This window comes from Bos javanicus, chromosome 1 (genome assembly GCF_032452875.1).
Source record: "Bos javanicus breed banteng chromosome 1, ARS-OSU_banteng_1.0, whole genome shotgun sequence".
NCBI lineage: Eukaryota > Metazoa > Chordata > Mammalia > Artiodactyla > Bovidae > Bos > Bos javanicus.
In genome coordinates, this window is record NC_083868.1 from 112,057,588 (window position 1) to 112,081,268 (window position 23,681).

A 23,681-nucleotide genomic window follows, 5' to 3' on the forward strand; every position below is an offset into this window, starting at 1 on the left:
TTTTGGATAGTTGTATTGTTTTGAAACTGAAAACCTAAGGAAAAGCAGTAGAATATTGATATTTAAATGGAGTTATATTTTACTTTAAAAGGTGTGTACAAAAACCAAATAGCACAGTGGAGGCCTAGGAAAGTCAGACAGTGTAATTTCATAGCGAGACTAGAATTGGGGTGTTAAGAGAGGACAGCAAATGGAAAAGTTGTATTCATCTTTGAAATTGGTCAAAACCTGTTTTTCTATCAGTTAAATGAGAATTATAGGCTTAATCCATCAAAGAGATGTCGTTGGGCATGTGTATGTGTGAAAGCATTTTGAATAAAAGCTCCAATTATATAATGCAAGAAATGATGTTAAGGTCAGTGTTCCTGAAATCTTGCTAAAGTAAACTCTTGTGGTGAAAACTGGGCTAGAAAGTTGGATTAGAAAGCTCAGTGTCACCTTTATAATCTTGTAAATGTTTTCATGTCTTTAGCCGAGCAGTCAGAAGAATAAATACCAAATGAGTCCATTTGGACAGTGGAACCTAAGAAATATTTGATATAAACTCACTGAGTTCCCTTCTATATAACTCGGCTTTGGGTTGTTGGGCACCAACTGTCTGAAGGCTGATGGGCACCAGGATGAATCAAAGCCAAAAGACCTAAGACACTTATTGGAAAGAGTGGCAGTGATGTGGGCTGTGGGTATTTCAAAACAGCTGTGGTCAATTTGCTGGTAGTAACCATCTCCAAACTTTAAGGAGACTTCCTAGATCTGTGGGGGCAGAAAACTCCCATTTGAAGCAACAACAGGGGAACTGATTTTCCTAAGTTCCTTTAGCATCTGAGCAATCTTTAGCATTGCTTAGATGCTAAGATCCTTTAGCATCTCTGATCCCAAAGGCAGTAGTTGAATGACTGCTTACTACTTTGGAGATGGACAAGTCATTCATTATTATAACTATATACACATGCTTTCCCATATATTTAAAACATACCAATATACTTGCCTGGAGAATCCCTTGGACAGAGAAGCCAGGCAGGCTACAGTCCATAAGATTGCACAGAGTTGGACATGGCTGAAGTGACTTAGCATGCATGCATGCACAATACACACACACACATATATGCACACATAAACACACACATATACGTGCACACACATACACACAGATATACACAGTAGTCTCTCAGTATCCATAGGGGATTATTTCAAAATCTGTGATGCTCAAGTCCCTCATATGAATGGTCTGGTAGAGTTGGACCTTTGCATCTGTGGATTCCGTTGACCCTTAGATATGGAGGGCCAGCTGTGTGTGTGTGTGTGTGTGTGTATCTCCTGAAAAGTAAATGAAAGTTTGCTTTTGAACAAAAATAGTAACAAACTTAGTAATTTTTCCACAGGCTTACAGATGAAAGAAACCTTATCTAGCCCAAGCATTTTACTTCTGTAGAGATATCACAGAGTTGTTAACCACTCTCCTAGGGCCATGCTGCTAGACGCTAAGAGATGGCTATGGTTCCAGTTTCTAGAAATATTTCCATAGACTATGGAGAAATCAATCTAATTCTTGAGTGCAACTCCTGCATGAAATAGTATGTATGTCAGAGGGGGACTTTTAGGTCATTTTTTTGTTTATAACAAACCCCTGTTAAGTTCAGAAAATTCTACCTTGCATGTGTGCTCAGTTGCTCAGTCGTGTCCAGCTCTTTGTGACCCTTTGGACTCTAGCCCACCAAGCTCCTCTGTCCATGGGATTATCCCAGCAAGAATACCTTAGTTTATTCTATAATTTTCCTTGTGAGTAGCACTGTTCATGAGAGGCATTAAGAAATAATGTTCTGTTCTATTGCTTTTCTTCCTATCTGCCTGGAAAACATATCTTTCAAGGACCAGGAACATTAAAAAAGCTAGCAGAAAATATGGCCCTCCTGTCTTTTAATGACATAGTAAAAGGAGTGAAAACAAGGATGCCTTGTGAATACTCTGAGATGACAACTTTCCTTACCCTGCACCCACTGCCGCATTTAAGTGAAAGGACTTTGAAGTCTTAGTGCTGCTGCCAGGCCTGCCCGTCACGACTGCTCATGGTGGTTACATTTTCCTTTCTTTCTTGTGGTATCAGAACCATGTGCAACACTCCAGAATTGCTCTTGCTTATTTGGTATCACCTCACACCAGTCAGAATGCCCATCAACAGATAAAGAAGTGATGGTACATATATACAATGGAATATTACTCAGCCATAAAAAGAAACAAATTTGAATTAGCTCTAGTGAGGTGGGTGAACTTAGAGTCTATTATCCGGAGGGAAGTTGAGTCAGAAAGAGAAAAACAAATGTTGTATATTGACACATATATGTGGAATCTAGAAAAATGGTACTGATGAACATATTTGCAGGGCTGGAATATACAGACATAGAGAACAGACATAGAGAACAGACTTGTGGGCACAGCCAGGGAAGTAGGGGGGATGAATTGAGAGAGTTGCATTGAAACATCTACATTACCATATGTAAAACAGATAGCTCATTATACAAACCATATGTATAACACAGAGAGCTCAACCCTGTGGTCTGTGATGACCTAGAAGAGTGGGATGGGGTGGTGGGGGAGGGAGGTTCATGAGGGAGGGGACATATGTATACTTGTGGCTGATTTCCTTTGTGGTGTGTCACAAACCAACGTAGCATTGTAAAGCAATCATCCTCCAATTAAAAACAGCTGAAAAAGCATTGACTAAGATGGTATTTCAAGAGAGGGAATTGAGGTCACTAGGTTTTAAATGTCTTCTGTACAGCTCCATCTTGGTGTTTGTCATTGTGCTCAAAACAAAGTTGACTGAAGAAATTAATTGGTGGTGAATAAATGAAGGGGATTCATATATCCCTGAATCTGTCTGGTCACCACCTAATTGAGTACCTTATTTCTGGTACTGCTAGGCATATTATCTTAGCTATTTTACAATACTCTCTAAAATGAAGAGATATAAAACTTGTTTTATAGGGACCTTCTATCAATAACACTTAAAGTAATATGTAGACATCAATACCTTAATTCCAAGCTACCTTGTTATTAAAGATATACAGGAAGAAGTGAAAACAATATTTTGCTATTCTAAATTAGAATCATAGTAAAAATGTATATATATACTCATATATCTATGTTATATATATTCTTATGGGAAAGAATGTAGTTTTCACTTCGCAAATAGCACTTACAAACAAGAATGGTATTACATAGTGGTATGAAGGCAAATTAAATACCAACTTTTTAAGCCTATATACATCCTTTTGTAATTTGAAGAAAATAAGTATTCATTCAAACCCTGAGTTTGGATTCTTAATATAGATTTTGTTTTCATTACACAAATGATTTAACCAGCTTTGAATTTATCACTATGCGAAGCACCCGAGACCAAGTGCTTGGGTATCAGGGAAGGTACAGGAAAACTGGGAGGGAGGAGTTCTCTGAAAATCTGACTATGCTGTTGGCCCCGTGGAGGTAGGAGAAGTGGATGAGGGAAAGATCCAGAGTGATGAAGGTGGGCCAGCCATGGTGTGAAAAGCAGAAATACTAGAAGTCCCTGGAACCTGAGTTTAGAAAAGACAGCCTGGTTAGTTGTTTGGGAAGATATTTAGAAATGTATTATTAATTTTGGCTGCCAAGCATTTGCACATCCTTCTATGTTTAAAGAATTTCCCCCATCATTATGTGTTTAGGAATCCCCTCATAGAACTAAAGTTATTAGACATTTTGCTTTTGCTGTCTTCCATTCATTAGAAGGAGCAGTAGGTCCAGCCCACAGTCAAGGAGAAGGAATTCTAGAAGGGCATGAAAACCAAGACGTAGGAGCCACTGGGGGTATTTTAGAGGCTGCCTACCACTGTGACCTTGGCCACTTAGTCACAGAGCCTGATTCTGTCTCCCCAAACCCCCAAGATTTGGGGAGGGATTCAGTTTCCTATTAATTTTCCTTTCTGCTTGCAAGTATGATTCTTTACCGATACAGATGGTTAGCTGCCCTAGCAGCTCTTATCAGGCCGCTGGGCCATGCCTTCTGGTTATTTACTTTTTCTTTTTCTGAATATAAATCTGGAAATGTAGAAAAGGAGAAAATAGCTATCATCCATAGTGCTGTTACCCAGAGATTTGTACTCTTAATAATGGACCATATTTCTTGCCAGAGATTTTCCTTCAGTTTTTATACATCACTGAGATCATAATGAGCATGTACCCTTTTGCCATAGGAATTCCCCCTTGTTTTCCAAAAGCCCCTGATTCCTGAAGTATGTTAGTTGTGAGGGGTACGCTCCAGCTGGGCAGGCATATCATTGCACTGTCCTGTCATAAAAACTGGCCTGCTCTGTGCAGAGGGGATCACCAGCAGGAGGGAAGGGCACTTTGAATCTGCTCAGGAGAACAAACTGCTCTAAGGACATGGGATGGGGTGATGCCTATTATGGCAAGTCATTATTCTCAAACAGAAGCCTGGTCTGACTTGCATTTGTTAATATAGTAAGTACCCCTAATTGTTGTTTTTCAGTTGCTGTTGCGTCCACCTCTTTGTGACCCCATGGACTGCAGCACCCCAGGCTTCCCTGCCCTTCACTGTCTCCCGGAGTTTGCTCAAACTCATGTCCATTGAGTTGATGATGCCATCCAACCATCCCATCCTCTGTAGTGCCTTTCTCCTCCTGCCCTCAATCTTTCCCAGCTTCAGGGTCCTCTCCAGTGAGTCAGGTGGCCACAGTATTAGAACTTCAGCATTAGTCCTTCCAGTGAATATTCAGGGTTGATTTCCTTTAAGATTGACTGGTTTGATCTCCTTGCTGTCCAAGGGACTCTCAAGAGTCTTTCCCAGCACCACAGTTCAAAAGCATCAATTCTTTGGTGCTCAGCTTTCTTTGGAAGTAAGAAAAATGCCTTTTCTTTAAAGTCTCTTCCCCTTTTGTTTTGTCCCTAATTCAAGCAATCTGCCTTCAAGTCAGTCTGAAGTAAGGAATAACACATTTTATTTTCATTTTTCAATTTTTAAAAATTATTTTTAACTGTGTTAAAATACAGCATAAGACTTACCTACCATCTTAACCATCTTTATACCGTCTTAAGTATACAGTTCAGTAGTGTTAAATACTTTCACATTGCCTTGTACAGAAAGCTCTTTCCTTGCAAACTGAAACTCCATAGTCATTAAACAGCTCCCCATCCTCCCAGCTTCAGGAGACCACTGTTTTACTTCTTGTTTCTATAAATTTGGCTACTCTGGGTACCTTATATAAGTGGAATCATATAATACTCTGTTGTGACTGGCTTAATTCCTTTAGCCTAATATCCTCAGGGTTCTTCCATGTTGTAGCAAGAGTCAGAATTTCCTCACTTTTTAAAAGCTGAGTAATATTTCAATGTATGTGTACCACATTTTGTTTATCCTTTCATCTGTTAGCAGACACTGGGTTATTTCCACTTTTTGGCTATTGTGAATTTTCATTTTTGTTTTGTATTTTATTTTTTAACTGAAGTACAGTTAATTTATATTATACTAGCTTCAAGTGTATAACATAGTGATTCAATATTTGTATAGATTAGACTCAATTTAAAGTTACTATAAAATAATGACTATTTCCCTGTGCTGTACAGTATGTCCTTGTAGCTTATTTTATACATAGAATTTTGTACCTCTAATCCTCATACCCCTATCTTGCTGAATTTTCATTTTTTAAAAATTTATTTATGGCTGCACTGGATCTTTGTTGCTTTCTCTAGTTGTGGTGAGTGGGGACTACTCTTCACTGCGGTCTGTGGGCTTCTTATCATGGTGGCTTGTGGTGTTGCAGAGCACGGGCTCTAGGTGTGAGGGCTCGGTAGCTGCCCTGAAGCATGTGGGATCTTCCCAGACCGGGAATTGAACCTGTGAATAGCAGGCAGATTCTGAACCACAGGACCACCAGGAAAGTCCCTGAATTTTCATTTTTAAATTGGGTGTTGTGTTTCATTTCAGGGCAAGAAGCTGCCTTACCACCTTGGAGATGATGCCGAAGAAGGAGAAGTTTCTGATGAAGACAGCGCAGATGAAATTGAAGATGAGTGCAAGTTCAAGCTCCATTATGTAAGTTACAGGCTTGGCCATAATTTTTACCCTCCATGTGCTATAATAAAAACTGCTGCTGTGCTGGAATATTCACAAATATGCTGGCTGTAGTGTAGAAAGAATATGTATTGAAAATCACGTTGTGTGCTGGCACACAGGACTCCCAAATGTTTACTGAGTGACTGAGTCAAGGATCGTTGTGTCTTAGAGTTGGAAGGAGTCTTAGTGATTAATCCATTTGACCCTCTCTCCAGGGACCAATTCCCTTCTATTCCAACTTGGTCAAAACTCAAATTGCAGTTGGAAATGTCACTGTCTGGTGAAATAAACTGGCTTTAGCATTGTCTCCCTGCCTCCCGCTAGCAGCCCCACCATGCTGCCATTCAAAGCTGGCTCACAGAACCCAGCTGCAAGAGGATCTGCTTCTCTAGAATGCTCGTCCCCTCCCTGAGACAATGCAGCTTGGACCAGAAGATCTCCAAGTTCTTCCAGACAATGAGACTCTTGGCTAAAACTTTAATTTGCCACATGTTAGACAAAATGGCAAAGAGCAGTTTGTCACCTGCATGTGGCTTCAGACTTCTGTCCTAGAACAAGGAGCTCTGTTTTTAAACAGAGCAGCACCATTTAGCCAGGTACCCCAGTGGAAATGCAAACCTGGAAGAAATGTAAGGCTTACAGATCTCCCTATCCCCCATCCCTTCTTGACCACCTCCACCTTCTATAGCTCACGTGATTTCCAGGATCATGTGATGATCTGAGAGTAGCACCTACTCATGTTAATTTGTTGTAGAGTTTACAATTTCATTTCTATAGAAAAGTAGTATTTCTCTAGATGTCAGAACTATTATCCTACCTCCTAAAAATTAGAAAATATTACACAAAATCTTCTAATTTACAGTATTGCCCTGAATTCAATTATTACATCATTAAAAACAGTCTTCTTTCTTTGAGATAATAATAATGGCAGTGGCTTCCTATAGGTATTAAAGAGAGCTGGTATTATTTTCAAAGAGGGCAAGAGCTTAATGACAACTGAAGTCTCAGTAGATAGTTCTTTCTTGGTGTTAATGCATTTTAGAAGGGATGACATGGACAAGATTCAGCCTTGAAATGAAAAGGAAAAATTACCATCTGTATTAATCTATTGCTTTTTAATAGTTTTTATTAGCTCAATTAAATACCATGAATAAGGCTATGGTTACAGAAAATTAATCTAAATAGATTCACATAAGTGAAAATACAGTTAATATTTTAGTTTCTTTGCTTTTGCTCTTATAGCTACTTGCCATTTTGGTAATTACTTGTGATTATAGGTAATCTAGTTCTTTTTCTAAGCTTTATTTTATAGACTAGATTTTTGTCTCTGAATTTCAGTATCTTTGCCTCTTGTCTCCACTTGTTCTCTTGGTTGCCAGCCTCAGAGTAGTCCACAGTGTGGAAGCAATAAACAGAGTGTTTATTTTTATTTATTTATTTGACTACACTGGGTCTTTGTTATGACTCTTGGGATCTTCCATTTTCATTGTGGAATGTGAACTCTTAGGTGCGGCATGTGGAATCTAGTTCCCTGACCAGTGATCAAACCCAAGCTTCCTGTGTTGGGAGCACGGAGTCTTAGCCACTGGACTACCAGGGAAGTCCCAAGGAAGGAACAGTCTTGGCCAAGTTATGTGTTTAGGGAATGTAGTTTTTAGTGAAAAAGAGTGGTGGAAATTTAGCTACTATTACAATAGTACTTATTGCTCTGAGGAAACCCATTATTCTTGTTTCTAAATCCACCCAATAGAATAAAATTTCTTCTAATGTCAGTGAGCCTTCTAACTTTCTAAGTTAAATATCTATAATTACAAAAGAGAATTAGCTAAGGTGTTATGGAAGCAAATCAATTACTTCACTTGTGAAACTATCCATCTGGGTTCCTCTCAAGCTTCATAATCTCTTGGTTGATGTCTAGGCATCCATATAGGTAGACAGTTTAGAACATGAGTCCATAAAGATAGACATGACCTTTCACTTGGATTCTTTGATTTGGGCCGAAGTGAATGTGAAGAGCACCTTACCTATAACATTTTACAGGTGTCTCTTTGTTAGACTTTAGGAGAGAAAATATATGCAGAAACCAACATTCTAGCAGAAACAGATAAGATTTTTACTCATCCTTTTCAGATCTGTTTTCTCTATTTTTGAGCTCCTCTGAGAAGAGGCAGTACTGTATTTAGAAAGCCAAAGCATTATCCTGCAATCAGTCGATTTCTAGTTTAGTTGTCAGCAGAGGGCTCAGATGCCTTATCTGAGTGTTGAATGTAAATTGCCTGATCTAAACCGAGTGATCAGATTTCTACAAAAGTGGATGTACTGTGCATAGTTGGTATGAAACCAATAATTACCTTAGAGGAGGTTCTTAACCTCAAGTTGGAGTTAACAGAATGTGGTTAGATTTATAAGTTATATCTGAATTATTGCAACAGATAAAGATTTTTAACTTAGCATTCAGGGATACTGAAATGCTAGTTGTCTTGGGGCTTATGCAGGATTCATTTGCACACTCGACAGATTTTTATGGAGGTGCAGCCAGTGTGCTGTAGACATTGGGGCACATATCAATGAACAAAACAGAACAGCCTTTGCCTCTGTGGAGTCTATAACTTGGTGGGAGGAGGGAAGACAGACAAGAAACAAAGCAAATAAGTAGCATGTGTAGTAAGCAGTGATAAGTAATAAGGGGGAAAGGGAGAGAAGAAATGAGTAGAGGGTCTATGGAAGGTTTAGATGTGAGGGCCAGGAAAGGTCTCACAGAGAAGGTAACACATGGGCAAAGACTTGAAGGAAGTGAAGTTAGCCATACTGATATCTGAGGAATGTTCCAGGCAGAGGGCACAGGAGATGCAAAGATCAGAGGCAGGATTTGCAGCTCGCCCAGCTTCACCTTGGGGTTAGAAGCAGGGTGGAAGGCAGGACCCTCATGCTGGCCCTCCTTCTCCTCTTAGTCTACTGTCTAAGGAATTCAAACCTACACCCACACTGAAAACTTTCGCTCTTTTAATAAATGCTTTCTGTTGTTGAATTAATTGAATCCTTTAGGCATCTGCCCTATTATTTTGAGGCTTCAGCCATAGAGAAAATCTGGCTTATGATGTAATAAGCCATAGATAAAGCTGATGTGTTCAGTGACCCAGGAAGCACACAGATCAAAGACTCGGGGGACAATTTCCTTTCAGCCACAGAGCAGTAATCTAACAGATGTGATTCAATGAGGCCAGCTCACCATTATTCATCTTTTTGGGATCCTCTAATGTCAGTGTGCCTTACAGACTTTCTAGCCCATATTTCAACCTTACAGATTATTTTACTCTTCTGCTGAGTTATTTGATACCTTTTCTCCCCCTGCACTCTCTAAGGCTGAGTTCAACCGGTTTCTTAAGCACAAATATCAAACTGTCACGTATGTAAAGCTTATCCTGTGAACACCAAGCTTTCCAACAAGTTTAAGTGAGCCTTTGTAGAGTAACATGCAACCACTTTTTGTGTCATATGAATACCCCCAAATCATATTTACTCTGTGTATGTCTCGCAGTAAACACTTTAATAGTCTGCTGCCTTCCTACCACCTTAGATTGAGCTTCTTTCATAAGTTATTCATTGTATGATTTGAGCCATTTTGAGGAGGATTAAGAATCTTGTTGGTTGAAGACTTGTCAGCGCTCAGGGAAGGGATGAATTCCCTCATGATGTTGTGAGATCCCTGTTACTCAGTAAATGCCCATGTGCCAGGCCTGCTGTTGCATCCTGGTGACAAAGGGTGAGGAGTGGAAGGAGAGTTGAAAATTCCAGTTATTTTTTAATATGTGATACAACTTCTTCCTCCTTGCCCTGCCAGAGAGTTCAGGTAATGAACATTTAATGTCTAGTGTACAGTATGTGTTATCTACATGTATATGTAGATATTTCTCTTATATTTATAAGGTATTCAGTTCAGTTCAGTTCAGTCGCTCAGTCGTGTCCGACTCTTTGCGATCCCATGAATCACAGCACGCCAGGCCTCCCTGTCCATCACCAACTCCCAGAGTTCACCTAGACTCATGTCCATCGAGTCAGTGATGCCATCCAGCCATCTCATCCTCTGTTGTCCCCTTCTCCTCTGGCCCCCAATCCCCCCAGCATCAGAGGCTTTTCCAATGAGTCAACTCTTCGCACAAGGTGGCCAAAGTACTGGAGTTTCAGCTTTAGCATCATTCCTTCCAAAGAAATCCCAGGGCTGATCTCCTTCAGAACGGACTGGTTGGATCTCCTTGCAGTCCAAGAGACTCTCAAGAGTCTTCTCCAACACCACAGTTCAAAAGCATCAATTCTTCGGCGCTCAGCCTTCTTCACAGTCCAACTCTCACATCCATACATGACCACAGGAAAAACCATAGCCTTGACTAGACGAACCTTTGTTGGCAAAGTAATGTCTCTGCTTTTGAATATGCTCTCTAGGTTCGTCATAACTTTCCTTCCAAGGAGTAAGCATCTTTTAATTTCATGGCTGCAGTCACCATCTGCAGTGATTTTGGAACCCAAAAAATAAAGTCTGACACTATTTCCACTGTTTCCCCATCTATTTCCCATGAAGTGATGGGACCGGATGTTGAGCTTTAAGCCAACTTTTTCACTCTCCACTTTCACTTTCATCAAGAGGCTTTTGAGTTCCTTTTCACTTTCTGCCATAAGGGTGGTGTCATCTGCATATCTGAGGTTATTGAGATTTCTCCCAGCAATCTTGATTCCAGCTTGTGTTTCTTCCAGTCCAGCGTTTCTCATGATGTACTCTGCATGTAAGTTAAATAAGCAGGGTGACAAAATACAGTCTTGACGTACTCCTTTTCCTATTTGGAACCAGTCTGTTGTTCCATGTCCAGTTCTAACTGTTGCTTCCTGACCTGCATATAGGTTTCTCAAGAGGCAGATCAGGTGGTCTGGTATTCCCATCTCTTTCAGAATTTTCCACAGTTTATTTTGATCCACACAGTCAAAGGCTTTGGCATAGTCAATAAAGCAGAAATAGATGTTTTTCTGGAACTCTCTTGCTTTTTCCATGATCCAGCAGATGTTGGCAATTTTATCTCTGGTTCCTCTGCCTTTTCTAAAACCAGCTTGAACATCAGGAAGTTCACGGTTCACATATTGCCGAAGCCTGGCTTGGAGAATTTCAAGCATTACTTTACTAGCGTGTGAGATGAGTGCAATTGTGCAGTAGTTTGAGCATTTTTTGGCATTGCCTTTCTTTGGGATTGGAATGAAAACTGACCTTTTCCAGTTCTGTGGCCACTGCTGAGTTTTCCAAATTTGCTGGCATATTGAGTGCAGCACTTTCACAGCATCATCTTTCAGGATTTGGAATAGCTCAACTGGAATTCCATCATCTCCACTAGCTTTGTTCATAGTGATGCTTCCTAAGGCCCACTTGACTTCACATTCCAGAATGTTTGGCTCTAGGTGAGTGATCACACCATCGTGATTATCTGGGTCTTGAAGATCTTTTTTGTACAGTTCTTCTGTGTATTCTTGCCATCTTTTCTTAATATCTTCTGCTTCTGTTAGGTCCATACCATTTCTGTCCTTTATCGAGCCCATCTTTGCATGAAATGTTCCCTTGGTATCTCTAATTTTCTTGAAGAAATCTCTAGTCTTTCCCATTCTGTTGTTTTCCTCTATTTCTTTGCATTGATTGCCGAAGAAGGCTTTCTTATCTCTTCTTGCTATTCTTTGAAACTCTGCATTCACATGCTTATATCGTTCCTTTTCTCCTTAGCTTTTTGCTTCTCTTCTTTTCACAGCTATTTGTAAGGTCTCCCCAGACAGCCATTTTGCTTTTTTTGCATTTCTTTTCCATGGGGACGGTCTTGATCCCTGTCTCCTGTACAATGTCACGAACCTCAGTCCATAGTTCATCAGGTACTCTATCAGATCTAGGCCCTTAAATCTATTTCTCACTTCCACTGTATAATCATAAGGGATTTGATTTAGGTCATACCTGAATGGTCTAGTGGTTTTCCCTTCTTTCTTCAATTTAAGTCTGAATTTGGCAATAAGGAGTTCATGATCTGAGCCACAGTCAGCTCCTGTGGCTTGTTTTTGCTGACTGTATAGAGCTTCTCCCTCTTTGGCTGCAAGGAATATGATCAATCTGATTTCGATGTTGACCATCTGGTGATGTCCATGTATAGAGTCTTCTCTTGTGTTGTTGGAAGAGGGTGTTTGTTATGACCAGTGCATTTTCTTGGCAAAACTCTATTAGTCTTTGCCCTGCTTCATTCCATATTCCAAGGCCAAATTTGCCTGTTACTCCAGGTGTTTCTTGATTTCCTACTTTTGCATTCCAGTCTCCTATAATGAAAAGGACATCTTTTTTGGGTATTAGTTCTAAAAGGTGTTGTAGGTCTTCATAGAGCCGTTCAACTTCAGCTTATTCAGCATTACTATAAGGTATTATCTTCTGAAAATTACTATTACTGAGAACTCAACTATTCCTTGTTTTCTTTAATTTTTATTGAAGCACAGTTGATTTACAATGTTGTGTTAGTTTCTGCTATACAGCAAGTGAATCAGTTACACATATGCATATATCCACTCTGTTTTAGATTCTTTTCCCATATAGATGGGTAGAGTTTTAAGTAGAGTTCCCTGTGCTATACAGTAGATTTTAATTAGTTATCTGTTTTATATATAGTAGTGTATATATGTCAATCCCAGTCTCCAAGTTTATCTCTTTCCTCCTTGTTCCCCCTTGGTAACCTTGTTTTCTACAATTATTCCTTGTTGGTAATTCATCTTCCCTTTCTATTCTAAATGTTCTGTGACTTCACTAGTAAATGACTGGGAGTTTATTTTTCTTAGCACTCAGTGTTCACTTCTTACTAGAGAACTTATGTTTTCTTTCATTCTAGAGAAATCTCAGCCATTTTTTCTTTGAATATTGTTTTTATGCCATTTCATCATTTCTCTTTTTCTGGCAGTACAATTAGATTTAGGTTCGAGTCTTAGTTTATTCTCTGTCTTAATTATCTGTCAATTTTTCCTTAATGTTTTATTTATGTCTCTGCTGATTCTGGGTACTAGCTATAGTATTATTTTCCAATTCATTAATTATCTCTTTGGCTATGTCTGATCTAGAGTTTACCCCGGCTATTCTTTTCATTTCAATGACTATATACTTGATTTATAACATTTTTGTATTGTTTTTTCATAGATACTTGTTTTTATTTTACTCTATGGCTTCTTAGTTTCTTGTTCTTTTTATGAGACTATTTCTTTCTATCTTTGAGCATCTGAACATATTTAATTCAAAGTGAGTTTCCTTTTCATGTGTTGGTATTTTTGGCACTTCATCTTAGCATTAGTCTTCCACATGAATTTTAGAATTTCGAGTTGAAGGTTCAGTTTTCAGTGGAATTTTTTTCCTGCTTCCATTCTCCTCCTCTATTTAACGTGCTTCTCTAGTGGTATGGAGATTGCTTCCACTTGAACTCTACGCACCACTCCACCTGGCACCCACACATATAAACACAGCCTACCTGTGTCCCAAGTTCCTAACTGGACCTTACATTGATTGATTGGAGTTCCCTGCCACTGGAGACGTTGAAGATATTTCCCATTCAGTCACCAGACAAGTGAACATTTTGGTTGTCTTCTTATTCTTAACTCTTTTGATATTCAATTTCAAATCTTCCTCACAGTAGTTTTTTTTATTGCTTCCTATTATAAGTGAGGGGCTTCCCAGGTGGTGCTAGTGGTAAAGAATTTGCTTGCCATTACAGGCGACATAAGAGACACCAGTTCAATCCCTGGGTTGCAAAGATTCCCCCGGAGGAGGGCATGGCAACCCATTCCAGTATTCTTGCCTGGAGAATCCCCATGGACAGAGGAGCCTGGAGGGCTACAGTCCATAGGGTCGCAAAGAGTTGGACATGACTGCAGCAACTGAGCACTCATAAGCCCATACGTAAGGCTTTCATTCCCGCTTTCTTCACCACCTTGGTTTCGTGTTGTGAGGCCAGCTCTAATCTCCCAAAGCATGTGGAGCACCTTTAGTTTCTATTGTACTATAAAAGCTAAAGTCTTGGTCACCTTTGCCCTCTGTGGATATGGAGCTCACACATTTATGATCTGCAGTGATCTTGTTTATTTTATTTTTTTGATAAACTTATGACTTTTCTCTTTGTTTTTCTATCATTGGAGCAGGGAAGATATCAAAGCATGGAGGTACACTGTTGTATATAAACTCACATGTATGTACAGATGTATGAACCCAGACATATTCATTTTGAACAGTATTTTTTGTTAAAGTATCTAAAGAGTGGTTGCTAATATATTTTAGAATGTATGCTTAATAGCTCCGAGGAAACATTACCTTTTGCTATTTGCCTGTCATTGTACTGTTATTTTTTTATACCTAAGCTAAATTCAGCTTTTAAATGTGAAAAATTTGTTGAAAGCTTATTAGTACCAGCACTATGCTAATATACAATTTCTTTATTCAGATATAGGTCAATGGAACTATAGGATAGAAAGTCCAGAGATAAACAACACATCTATTGTCACCTAATCTCTGACAAAGAAAGCAAGAATATACAATGGAGAAAAGATAGTCTGTTTAATAAGTGGTGGTTGGAAAGCTGGACAGCTATTAATACATGTAAAAGAATGAAATTAGAATACTCCCTAACACCATACACAAAAATAAACTCAAAATAGATTAAGTACCTAAATGTAAGATTGGATACTTTAGAACTTTTAGAGAAAATCATAGGAAGAATACTCTCTCACAGAAGTCGCAGCAATATCTTTTTTGATCCACCTCTTTGAGTAATGAAAATAAAAGCAAAAATAAATAATGGGACCTAACTAAACTTAAAAGCTTTTGCACAGCAAAGAAAGCCATAAACAAAACAAAAAGACAACCCACAGAATAGGAGAAGGTATTTGCAAATAAATTGACTGACAAGGGATTAATCGCCAAAATATGCAAACAGCTCATGTAGCTCAATGTTAAAAAAATAAACAACCCAATTAAAAAGTGGACAGAATATCTAAAGAGACATTTCTCCAAAGAAGACATACAGATGGCCAAGAGTCACATGAAAAGATGCTCAACATCACTGATTATTAGAGAAATGTAGATCAAAACTACAATGAAGTGTCACTTCACACCAGTCAGAATGACCATCATAAAAAAAAAAACAAACCCTACAATAAATGGTAGAGAGGTAGTGGATAAAGGGGAGCTTTCCTACACTGTTGCTGCTGCTGCTGCTGCTGCTAAGTTGCTTCAGTCGTGTCCAACTCTGTCATTGTGACCCCATAGACAGCAGCCCACCAGGCTCCCCCATCCCTGGGATTCTCCAGGCAAGAACACTGGAGTGGGTTGCCATTTCCTTCTCCAATGCATGAAAGTGAAGTCGCTCAGTCATGTCTGACTCCTAGCGACTCCTACACTGTTGATGGGAATGTAAATTGGTGCAGTTCAGTTCAGTCCCTCAGTCATGTCTAACTCTTTGTGACCCTATGGACTGCAGCACTCCAGGCTTCCTTGTCCATCACCAACTCCTGGAGTTTACTCAACTCATGTCCATTGAGTCGGTGATGCCATCCAACCATCTCATCCTCTGTTGTCCCCTTCTCCTCTTGCCCTCAATCTTTCCCAGCATCAGGCTCTTTTCAAATGAGTCAGTTCTTCACATCAGGTGGCCAAAGTTTTGGAGTTTCAGCTTCAACACCAGTCCTGCCAGTGAATATTTAGGACTGATTTCCTTTAGAATGGACTGGTTGGATCTCCTTGCTGTCCAAGGGTCTCTCAAGAGTCTTCTCCAACACCCCAGTTCAACAGTATCAATTTTTCGGCACTCATCTTTCTTTATAGTCCAACTCTCACATCCATACATGACTACTGGAAAAACCATAGCTTTGACTAGACGGACCTTTGTTGGCAAAGTAATGTCTCTGCTTTTTAATATGCTGTCTAGGTTAGTCATAACTTTCCTTCCAAGGAGTAAGCATCTTTTAATTTCATGGCTGCAGTCACCATCTCCACTGATTTTGGAGCCCCAAAAATAAAGTCTCTCACTGTTTCCCCTTCTATTTGCCTAGAAGTGATGGGACCAGATGCCATTATCTTAGTTTTCTGAATGTTGAACATAAGCCTACTTTTTCAGTCTCCTCTTTCACTTTCATCAAGAAGCTTTTTAGTTCTTTTTCACTTTCTGCCATAAGGGTGGTGTCATCTGCATATCTGAGGTTATTGATATTTCTCCTGGCAATCTTGATTCTAGCTTGTGCTTCTTTCAGCCCAGCATTTCTCATGATCTACTCTGCATATAAGTTAAATAAGCAGGGTGACAATATATAGCCTTGACATACTCCTTTCCCAATTTGGAACCAGTCTGTTGTTCCATGTCCAGTTCTAACTATTGCTTCCTGACCTGCATATAGGTTTCTCAAGAGGTAGGTCGGGTAGTCTGGTATTCCCATCTCTTTGAAAAATTTCTGCAGTTTGTTGTGGTCCACACAAAGTCTTTGGCATAGTCAATAAAGCAGAAATAGATGTTTTTCTGGAACTCTCTTGTTTTTTCAATAATCCATCAGATATTGGCAATTTGATCTCTGGTTCCTCTGCCTTTTCTAAAACCAGCTTGAACATCTCAAAGTTCACGGGTCATGTACTGTAGATTGGTGCAGCCATTATGCAAAACAGTACAGAGGTTCCTTAAATAAATACTTAGGAATATATCTACCTAAAGACACTAAAGACCTATATATAGAAAACTATAAAACACTGGTGAAAGAAATCAAAGAGGACACTAATAGATGGAGAAATATACTATGTTCATGGATTGGAAGAATCAATATAGTGAAAATGAGTATACTACCCAAAGCAATCTATAGATTCAATGCAATCCCTATCAAGCTACCAACGGTATTTTTCACAGAGCTAGAGCAATTTCACAATTTGTATGGAAATACAAAAAACCTCGAATAGCCAAAGCAGTCTTGAGAAAGAAGAATGGAACTGGAGGAATCAACCTGCTTGACTTCAGGCACTACTACAAAGCCACAGTAATCAAGACAGTATGGTACTGGCACAAAGATAGAAATATAGATCAATGGAACAAAATAGAAAGCCCAGAGATAAATCCATGCACCTATGGACACCTTATCTTTGACAAAGGAGGCAAAAATATACAATGGAGAAAAGACAATCTCTTTAACAAGTGGTGCTGGGAAAACTGGTCAACCGCTTGTAAAAGAATGAAACTGGAACACTTTCTAACACCATACACAAAAATAAACTCAAAATGGATTAAAGATCTCAATGTAAGACCAGAAACTCTCAAACTCCTAGAGGAGAACATAGGCAAAACACTTTCCGACATATATCACAGCAGGATCCTCTATGACCCACCTCCCAGAATATTGGAAATAAAAGCAAAAATAAACAAATGGGATCTAATTAAAATTAAAAGCTTCTGCACAACAAAAGAAACTATAAGCAAGGTGAAAAGACAGCCTTCAGAATGGGAGAAAATAATAGCAAATGAAGCAACTGACAAACAACTAACCTCAAAAATATACAAGCAACTCCTGCAGCCCAATTCCAGAAAAATAAACGACCCAATAAAAAAATAGGCCAAGGAACTAAATAGACATTTCTCCAAAGAAGACATACAGATGGCTAACAAACACATAAAAGATGCTCAACATCACTCATTATCAGAGAAATGCAAATCAAAACCACAATGAGGTACCATTTCACGCCAGTCAGAATGGCTGTGATCCAAAAGTCTACAAGCAATAAATGCTGGAGAGGATGTGGAGAAAAGGGAACCCTCTTACACTGTTGGTGGGAATGCAAACTAGTACAGCCACTTTGGAGAACAGTGTGGAGATTCCTTAAAAAACTGTAAATAGAACTGCCATACGACCCAGCAATCCCACTGCTGGGCATACATACTGAGGAAACCAGAATTGAAAGAGACACGTGTACCCCAATGTTCATCGCAGCACTGTTTATAATAGCCAGGACATGGAGGAAACCTAGATGTCCATCAGCAGATGAATGGATAAGAAAGCAGTGGTACATATACACAATGGAGTATTACTCAGCCATTAAAAAGAATACATTTGAATCAGTTCTAATGAAGTGGTTGAAACTGGAGCCGATTATACAGAGTGAAGTAAGCCAGAAAGAAAAACACCAATACGGTGTACTAACGCATATATATGGAATTTAGAAATATGGTAATGATAACCCTGTAAGCGAGACAGTAAAAGAGACACAGATGTATAAAACAGTCTTTTGGACTCTGTGGGAGGTGGGGGGGATGATTTGGGAGAATGGCATTAAACCATGTATAATATCATATAAGAAACGAATTGCCAGTCCAGGTTCGATGCAGGATACAGGATGCTTGGGGCTGGTGCACTGGGACGACCCAGAGGGATGGTATGGGGAGGGAGATGGGAAGGGGGTTCAGGATTGGGAACATGTGTACACCTGTGGTGGATTCATGTTGATATATGGCAAAACCAATACAATATTGTAAAGTAATTAGCCTCTAATTAAAATAAATAAATTAAAAAAAATAATTCAGTTATACATATATATATGTTTTTCAGATTTTTTTTCACTTGTAGGTTACACACCGAGTGTTGAGTAGAGTTCTCTAAGATGTATAGTCCCTGTTGATTATCTATTTTATATATAGTAGTGTGTATCTGTTAATCCCAGCCTCCTAATTTATCCTTCCCCCAGGACACCTTTCCCTTTTGGTAACCACAAGTTTATTTTCTGTCTGTGAGTCCCTTTCTGTTTTCTAAATAAATTTGGAAACAGAGCTTATTTAGACCTGGACTGCCAGGAAAGTCCCAGGACCTTGTTGTATATCTACATATATCAGTTTAAATCTGCTAATCCCAAACTAAATAAATTCATTTGTATCCTTATTTTAGATTCCCATATGGTATCAGTCAATCGGCTCTGTATTATAAGAGCCTATTGTATCAGTCAGTCAATTGATACATATGATATTCATCTTTCTCTGTTTGATTTACTTAGTATGGTAATCTTAGTTCCCTGTGCTGTGTAGTAGAACTTGGGTTTTTCTTTCTTAAATTTTTTGGCCATGTTGTGCAGCATGCAGGATCCTAGTTCCCTGATTAAGGATCAAAGCCACATCCCCTGCAGTGGAAGCATGGAGTCTTAACCACTGGACAGCCAGGGAAATCCCAGGATCTTGTTGTTTATTCATTCTATATATATCAATTTGTATCTGCTAATTCCAAACTCCCACTCCCAATCCTTCCCTCCTGTTCCCACCAAAGCAAAAATTTGTTTGCTAATTCCAAACCCCCCTTCTCCTCCCCCTTAGCAACTGCCCATCTGTTCTCTGTGTCCCTGATTCCATTTCACAGATAGGGTCATTTGTGTCATAATTTAGATATCACAATAAGTGATATCATATGGTATTTGTCTTGTTACACTGCTTAGTATAATAACCTCTAGTTGCATCCATGTTGCTGCAAATGGTATTATTTCATTCTTTTTTATAGCGGAGTAGTATTTCATTGTATACATGTACCACATCTTTATCTGTTCCTTTGTTGATGGACATTTAGGTTGCTTCCAGGTCTTGGCTATTGTGAATACTGCTGTTATGAACATAGGGTGTGTGTATCTTTTCAATTATAGTTTTGTCTGGATATATGCCTAGGAGTGAGATTGCTGGATCATATGGTAATTCTAGTTTTAGTTTTCTGAGGAACCTCCATACTATTTTCCAAAGTGCTTCTGCCCATTTTTTGATAGGGTTTTTTTTTTTTTTTTTTGGTAGTGAGCTACATGAACTGTTTGTATATTTTGGAGATTTATCTCTTGTCGGTTGCATTGTTTGCAAATATTTTTTCCCATTCTGAAACTAATATAATACTGTAAACCAACTGTACTTCAATTTTTAAAAGGGAATAGTGACTTTTCCTGGTTGGAAATATCAGCCACTCTTATCCTCTGCATAATTTTGACTTACTATGTACTAAAGGAATGAAATTGCTGTTTAACTGAAGGAAAAAAAAGGAAAATGATTATCATGATGGCTGAGTTAAGTTCATACTCAGTAAAGAACTCAGAATAGTGCCTGGCACATAATTTATACTCAATAAATGTTAGCTAAAATCAGTAACAAGAATAGCAGCTGTGTCATGATTATTGCTAATGTAAGTCCTGAGCAGAAGAAGGTGTTTCAATGGGAGCTAAAGGAGCAGGCAGGAGAGGACAGGAGTAATTGCAGAGCCTCGGATAGCTAAGAGGCCGCTGCTCTTCAGCCCGACACTCAGGTAACCAGCTTGGAGAGCTCTAAGGCTGTCACAAAGGGCAGCTAAGGTATTATCCTTCCTGTCTGCGGCTCTAGTCCAGAGAGGGGAAAAGACATTTGGGGATGGTGAGATATTCCAGTGTTTTTGCTTTTTGTTTTTAAAGTCGAGGCCTTCAACTTTGGCTGCACATTGGAATGACGGGGAAGCTTTCAAAAATCCCACTGCACTGGTCCCAGCCCAGAGATTCTGTGTCTTCAGTCTGGGCTGTGGTCCCTGGCGATTCCAATGTGCAGCCCAGGTGAGCACCGGTGTCTGAGGGAGTTTCTCTTTACAGGGCAGCCCTCTATCCGACTCCCTCCTGCTTCTGGCTGCTCCCCAGCCTGGAAGTGGTCAGCTCTCTCTTTTTCCAGTCACTTTCATAGTACCCTGGAGATGAAACAAAAATGTGTTTTGTGTTTGATTTCTTATTTGTGGTCAATATTCCTAGGTCATATTTACTTCTGGAGAAGGCAATGGCACCCCACTCCAGTACTCTTGCCTGGAAAATCCCATGTACGGAGGAGCCTGGTGGGCTGCAGTCCGTGGGGTCGCTAAGAGTTGGACACGACTGAGCAACTTCACTTTCACTTTTCACTTTCCTGCATTGGAGAAGGAAATGGCAACCCACTCCAGTGTTCTTGCCTGGAGAATCCCAGAGACGGGGGAGCCCAGTGGGCTGCCGTCTCTGGGGTCGCACAGAGTTGGACACGGCTGAAGCAGCAGCAGCATATTTACTTCTCAGAAATGGCAATTAGGAAGCCTGACTGGGGCTCAGGTGGAAACTACCCCAGACCATATTTAAGGTCTGCCCTCCCCTCTCCCTATTCCTCCTGCAGCATCCTCTCTCCCTTGTGGGCTCAGGGAACAAAAGAGCAAGAGGCATGACTTTCTGCTCTGTTCCCTGCAGCATCTGCAGAGTGGCTGACAAGTCACCAGGTCAAGTGTCCATCTCAGCTTTCCTTCAGTATTGATAATATACTAGTGAAACCTCAGCCACACATTTATTTATTCTCAGTGCTATAAATCACAGGGAAGGAAAAGACCAACAGGCAGAAATATCATTCCTTCAGCTGTTCCAAATGTTGAGAGGATGTGAAATGAATAATTATAGCCTTTGTATTAAGTATTCATTATTTCACCAGCCCCATCACCCCAGCTTTGTATTTTCAGCCTTGTTTGCTGCTGGTAAAAGTGTTTGGGCATAACTGCCACAGTTCATCTCCTCATTGTCTCCAACTCCTCACATATCCCTGAGCCGGGGAAGGAAGCTGATGCTTATTGGGGAGTGTTTGTGTAACACTGAGCACACTCATGCTCTTACACACTTTCTCCTTTGGACCTTCCAACACATGTGTTCCTTGCAGACTTTGGGTTACTTGATGAAATGTATTGGTACTTTGAGACCTGGACTTCCTTTCTCAGATTCATTTCTGACCTTAAGTGAAACCTACTGTTTTTCTCCAGTAGATTTGTGATGATCTATTCCCAGGTGTCACATAGGAAAAAAGATTATCTAAACTATGAGCCTGTTCATGATTAATTTCACTCAGAAATTTATCTTTTTCTGTAACAGTAGAACTTATCTTTTTCTGCAGCACCATGTAGTGAAATACACAGAATTTCGAATTGGAAGTCTTAGGCTCCAGCTCACACACTTCATGTGTGTTTGGACAAGTCATTGAATCTTTCTGCCTGTACTCTTATGATTAAAACTGGACTAGACCTACACAGCCTTAAAGGGTCTTACACAGCTCAAAGGAAGCATTGTCATATAACCATGCTTTGTGAGCCACAATACAATGTATAAAGTCTTAGCTGTTTCATCGGTGTCCTCAGTATTTTCTCCATGTTCATGTGGTTACTAGTTCTCACTGATAGTTTTCTCTAGGCTTTTGCTCACATTGGAATGATTTGTGGCCACCAAAAGATGTGTCTAAGTCCTACTCTCTGGTACTTATGACTATGACCTTAATTGGAAAAAGAGTCTCTGTAGATGTAACTAGGTTAAGAATCTAGAAATAAGATCATTCTAGATTAACTCTGCTGCTGCTGCTGCTAAGTCACGTCAGTCATGTCCGACTCTGTGCGACCCCATAGACGGCAGCCCACCAGGCTTCCCCGTCCCTGGAATTCTCCAGGCAAGAACACTGGAGTGGGTTGCCATTTCCTTCTCCAATGCATGAGAGTGAAAAGTAAAAGTGAAGTCGCTCAGTCGTGTCCCACCCTCAGCGATCCCATGGTCTGCAGCCCACCAGGCTCCTCCGTCCATGGGATTTTCCAGGCAAGAGTACTGGAAAGCAGCCACCTTTTATTAATGTTAGGAGTGGGGACACACCAAAGGCCATGTGAAGACAGAGGAAGAGGCTAGAGTTCTGCTGCCACGAGCCAAAGAAAGCTTGGCACCACCATAAAATGAAAGAAGTACGGAAGGATTTTCCCCTTAGAGATTGTAAGAGGCTGAATATAGCCCTGACAATAGCTTGCTTTCATAGTTCTGTCCTCTGATGCTGTGAGAAAATAAACATCTCTTGACTTTAAGCTACCAGGTAATTTATTATAGCAGCCACAGGAACCTAATACACTCTTCTTTTTTATTTTTTGCATTTAAAAAAAGAATTTTATTGGAGGATAATTTCTTTACAATGTTGTGCTGGCTTCTGCCATATATCATCATCAATCAGCCACGGGCGCACACATCTTTTAAGACCTGGCTCCAGTGTCCTCTGCCCCTGGAAGTCTCTGCTGCATTCCCAAGGCTGGGGGCAGTGGCCCTCCTCCTCACACCCATGAAACCCCTTACATCTGTCACCCTACTTGCACCTGTTATGTAATTATCCACTGACGTGTCTGTCTCCTCGGTGACACTGAGAGTTCTATGACAGTGGGATTGGGCCTTATCAATGCTTTCATCTTGTATGTAACAGCTCAGTATGTGTTTGTTTTATGCAAAATGCTCTCAGACTCTGTCATCTTTATTAAATCCCCCACCAGCACATTGACCTTAATGCTTGTAGTGGGAACTGATGTGCCTGGGTTTCCGCTATAGTTATCTTTCATCTTTCTGCACACGCTGCCTGGTTAATATTAGTTCTACAATGTGATCCAGACACTTGTCTACTCAGAGTCTCTCAGCAACTCCATACCTCTTGACCACTGGCTTTCAGGTGTCTCCACAGCCTCGCCCCAAAGTACTTTTGCAGTTTTATCCACCATTACCCTCCTTCAC

General features: G+C 39.9%; 1 protein-coding gene across 1 annotated transcript in view; it reads left to right on the plus strand.

Moving 5' to 3' along the window:
* PLCH1 (phospholipase C eta 1) overlaps nt 1–23,681 on the plus strand; it is a 253,512-nt gene that overhangs the window by 184,294 nt on the left and 45,537 nt on the right. The window contains exon 11 of the mRNA XM_061418010.1: nt 5,981–6,088. Coding sequence (XP_061273994.1) covers nt 5,981–6,088 — 108 coding nt within the window. The remainder of the gene's footprint in view (nt 1–5,980; nt 6,089–23,681) is intronic.